The sequence below is a fragment of the Trachypithecus francoisi genome, unplaced genomic scaffold (genome assembly GCF_009764315.1).
Source record: "Trachypithecus francoisi isolate TF-2019V2 unplaced genomic scaffold, Tfra_2.0 Lachesis_group9, whole genome shotgun sequence".
Taxonomy (NCBI): Eukaryota; Metazoa; Chordata; class Mammalia; order Primates; family Cercopithecidae; genus Trachypithecus; species Trachypithecus francoisi.
Genome location: NW_022681474.1, coordinates 59,455,959 through 59,460,349, shown reverse-complemented (window position 1 = coordinate 59,460,349; position 4,391 = coordinate 59,455,959). Strand labels below are relative to the sequence as shown.

The following is a 4,391-nucleotide window of genomic DNA, read 5'->3' as shown; positions in this document are numbered from 1 at the left end:
TTTTGCTCTTGCTTCTTTATCCAGCTTGCCATTCTATGCCTTTTCATTGGTGCACTTAGCTTATTTACATTCAAGGTTAATATTGATATGTGTGGATTTGATTCTGTTATTATGTTGTTACCTGGTTATTAAGCAGACTTTATTGTGTAGCTCCTTTACAGTGTTTACAGCTTTCATGGAAGCATTTTCATAGAAATGTGGAGATAAATCATATTATGGCTAAAGGCCATGATGGTAGGAGCAGTCATAAGAATTATTGTATTGTGATGAGTGTATGTAAGTTAAATGAGCCATTTATCAGTAGGACTGATAATAGGATAATGGCTAGGGTGACCTCATATGAAATTGTCTGGGCCATAGCACATAATGCGTGGATTAGTGCATATTTTGAATTAGATGCTCATCCTGATCATAGAATAGAGTAGATGGTTAGGCTTGATGTGACTAGTATAAATAGGAGGCCTATATTAAAATTAATTAGATGATCTGGTATAGGGAGGGGGTTCATAAGAGGAGAGCAATAGAAAGGGCTATTGTTGGAGCAATAATATAAAGAATAATAGTAGATGGTGAGGGCTATAAGGGTTCTTTGTTGTTCTTTATTCCATCAGCAAATGGTTGAAGCAGCCCATAGGGACCTACAATGTTGGGTCCTTTGCATAGTTGTATGTAGCCTAAGATTTCTCATTTGATGAGCGTAAGGAATGCTTTAGTGATAAGAGTGGGGATAATGAGTAGGAGAAGGTTAATTATAGCATGTAGTTAAGAAGAGGGGTTCAACTTCTGATTACAAAGTTTTAAGATTTGTCCAATTGCTGGGCTCTGCCATCTTAACAAACCCTGTTTGTGGGTAGGGTGTGTGATGATTTTTTTAGAATGAGATAGCCTCCTCTATGGAGCGAGGGCACTTTATGAAAGGGACCCTATTTCTCTTGTCCTTTTGTGCTAGGAGAAATGCTAAATAGACAGAAACCAACCTGGATTATACTGGTCTGAACTCAGATCATGTTAATCGACTTTAATCATTGAACAAACGAACCCTTAATAGTGGCTACACTATTAGGATGTCCTGATTTAACATCAAGGTCATAAACCCTGTTGTCAATGTGAACTCTAGAATGGATTGTGCCGTTATCCCTAGGGTACCTTATTCTGTTGATCAAATTATTGGGTCAATATGTATTAACTCACCTAGACTAGTGTGGTCTTAGTGTAGGTTGCTCAGAGGTTGAATTATGCTCCAAGGTCACCCCAACCAAAATTTTTAATGCAGGAATAGTAGGCCATAGCCTGTAGGCTTGTTTGAGTTTTAATTTGCATTAATGAATGAAAGCTCTGTAGGATCTTCTCGTCTTATTTGTTTATATCTGCCTCCTCATGGATAGGTCAATTTCACTGATTAAAAGTAAGAGACAGCCGAACCCTCCTGCAGCCATTCACACAAGTCCCTACTTAGGGAACAAGTGATTATGTTACTTTTGCACGGTCAGGATACTGCGGCCATTGAACAAATGTCACTGGCAGGCAGTGCCTCAAATACTGGTAATGCTAGAGGTGTGCTTTTGGTAAACAGGTGGGGTGTGATTTGCCAAGTTCCTTTTACTTTTTGTAATCTTTCCTTACAGCATACCTGTGTTGGGTTAACAGTGTAAATAATAGGGTGTTTATTATATTGTTTATTAATATTAGGCTGTTAACTGTCAGTGGATTATTCTGGTCTGATGTAAGCTTATGCAATGGAGAACGTCTTCACGTTACTTATACTAACATTATTGCTTCTATTAAGTAATAGATTAGTCCAATGTGATGTTAGGAATTCAGTAGAGTGATTAGAATTTAAGATAGTTTGATGTTAAGCTTAAACACTTTCTTAATTGTTGGCTGCTTTTGGGCCAACTGTGGTGGTAGTATTTTTTATTCTCTGTAGGGAGGTTGTTTCCTAGGGTCTAAAGATCTGTCCCTCTTTAGACTAACAGTTAAACTTACAGGTAGATTACGTAATTCTGTGGGTGAGCTTCAAGTTGAACTAAGAGTCTATCTTGGACAACCAGCTATCACCAGGCTCCGTAGGCTTCTCACTTCTACTCATGAATCTGTCCACTATTTTGCCACATAGGTGAGTATGCTCTTTCAGCTGTTCTTGGGTAGTGTGGCTGGTTTTGGGGAACTTGGCTGTAGTTCTCTGTGTAAAGTTATTTCTGGTTAATACATTATGCAGAAGGTATAAGGGCTTGTCTTTGCTTTTTAGTGCTTGATACAGTTCTTTCATCTTTCCCTTATGGTATTATGTCTATTGTGCCAGGGTAAAAATTTCTATTGCCTATACCTTTGTTTAAGGTAAATGGTTTGATTAAGATAGTTTGACAATATTTTCAGAGAAGTGTGTAGTTAAGTTTCATAGAATGTCTATGTAGTTAAGTGTGTTTTTGTGGTGGCCAGTAACAGTCTTTTGTTTTCATATTGAGCACTCCCTTAAAGATCTCTTATTGCTCTACCGTAAAGATACATCCTTATGTATGTTCATCACAGTACCATTCACAACAGCAAAGATGTGGAATCAACCTAAATGCCCATCAAGTGTAGACTGGATCAAGAAAATTTGGTCATATACACCATGACATACTATGTGCCCATAAAAAAGTATGAGATAATGTTTTTTGCAGCAGCAGCATGCATGGAGCTGGAGGCCATTATCTCAAGTCAACAGAAAACCAAATAATGCATGTTCTCACTTATAATTAGAAGCTAAACACTGAGTACACATGAACACAAATAAAGGAACAATAGATATTGGGGCCTACTTGAGGGTAAAGGGTGGAGGAGAGAAAGGTTCTAAAAACTATCTGTCGGGCACTATGCTTATTACTTGAGTGACAAAATAATCAGTACACCAATCCCCAAGGAAGTGCAATTTACCTAGATTACAAACCTGAACGTGTATCCCCTGAAACTAAAATAAATTAAAAATCAAAAATCCGTAAGCATAACCAAGTATCAATTGTAATACTTCAGAAAAATCTAATAATTTATTGGGGAAGCAGGGTTTTTCGTTTTTGTTTGTTTGTTTTGTTGTTTGTTTCTGGAGTTGCCCAGGCTGCAGTGTAGTGGTGCAATCTCGGCTCAGTGCAAGCTCCACCTCCCAGGTTCACGCCATTCTCCTGCCTCAACCTCTCAAGTAGGTGTCCGCCATCATGCCCGACTAATTTTTTGTATTTTTAGTAGAGATGGGGTTTCGCTGTGTTAGCCAGGATGGTCTTGATCTCCTGACCTTGTAATCCACCTGCCTCGGCCTCCCAAGATATCTTCTCTTAACTATAGCTCTGACCTGATTTATGAGCAATTGCAGCATATCATATGTGATGGTTAATTTTATGTGTCATTTTGGGTAGGCTATAGTACCAATATATTTGGCCAAATACCACCAGTCTAGATATTGCTGTGAAGATATTTTTTAGATACAGTAAAGAGTTAAATCAGTAGACTTGGAGTAAAGCAGATTACCTTCCATAATGTTGTAGGCATCATCCAATCAGTTGAAGGCTGTAAAAGAAAAAAACGAGGTCCCCAGAGGAAGAGGAAATTCTGCCTCCAAACTCAAGCTGCACCATCAGCTCTTTCCTAGGTCTTTAGCCTGCTGACTTGCCCTGAAGATCTCAGACTTCGACTTGCTAACCTTTTGCACTGAGTCACAACACATGAGCCAATTCATTAAAGTAAATATTAAAGTACATCTATGTAGGTACGTAGGTAGATAGATAGAACACACATACTCACTCACACACACATACACATACTTACGCATGTGTGCGTGTGTATATATGTATATGCACATATATGAGCTTTTCTGGTGTTTATGTTGCTTAAGGATATTTATGCTTCTTAAATCTGTGGCTTAATGTGTTCTACCAGTTTCAAAAAATTATCTCTTCACGTATTTCTTTTAGCCATAAAACATCTGCTAAAGGGCTAAAAGAAATTAAATTTTAAACACACTTGCACCCCAAACGCACACAGAAATACTAGTAACAAACTGTAGAAATGAACCCTGAAAGTATAATCTTGAACTACTAAGAGTTCTTCAGAGTCATATGTCTAGATGGAGGGAAGGGAAGGAAAAACTGAAAGTACTAAATCTAAAAGAAGGTCATGAAAGAGAGCAAAAGGAACACAAAAGGTAGTCAATAGAAAACCATAGTAAAGAGTTCATTTAAATTCACTGTAGAAAACAAAATGATGGAAAAAGATGTATCGGGCAAAAGCTAGCTTGAAAGAAACCTTGTATGGCTATACTAATATGGTACAAACTATACCTGAAAGAATAAACATTGGTATTGACAAAAAGGACTTTTATGAGTTTAAAGTAATCAACTAAAAGATGTATAATTCTACAT

General features: G+C 37.5%; 1 protein-coding gene across 1 annotated transcript; it reads right to left on the bottom strand.

Moving 5' to 3' along the window:
• Window positions 1–834: 834 nt before the first annotated feature.
• Window positions 835–2,320, bottom strand: MTRNR2L7 (MT-RNR2 like 7). The gene has a single exon (XM_033209000.1). The coding sequence runs from the start codon at window positions 1,434–1,436 to the stop codon at window positions 1,362–1,364; it is 75 nt and encodes a 24-aa protein (XP_033064891.1). The 5' UTR covers window positions 1,437–2,320; the 3' UTR covers window positions 835–1,361.
• Between the last annotated feature and the right edge of the window lie 2,071 nt (window positions 2,321–4,391).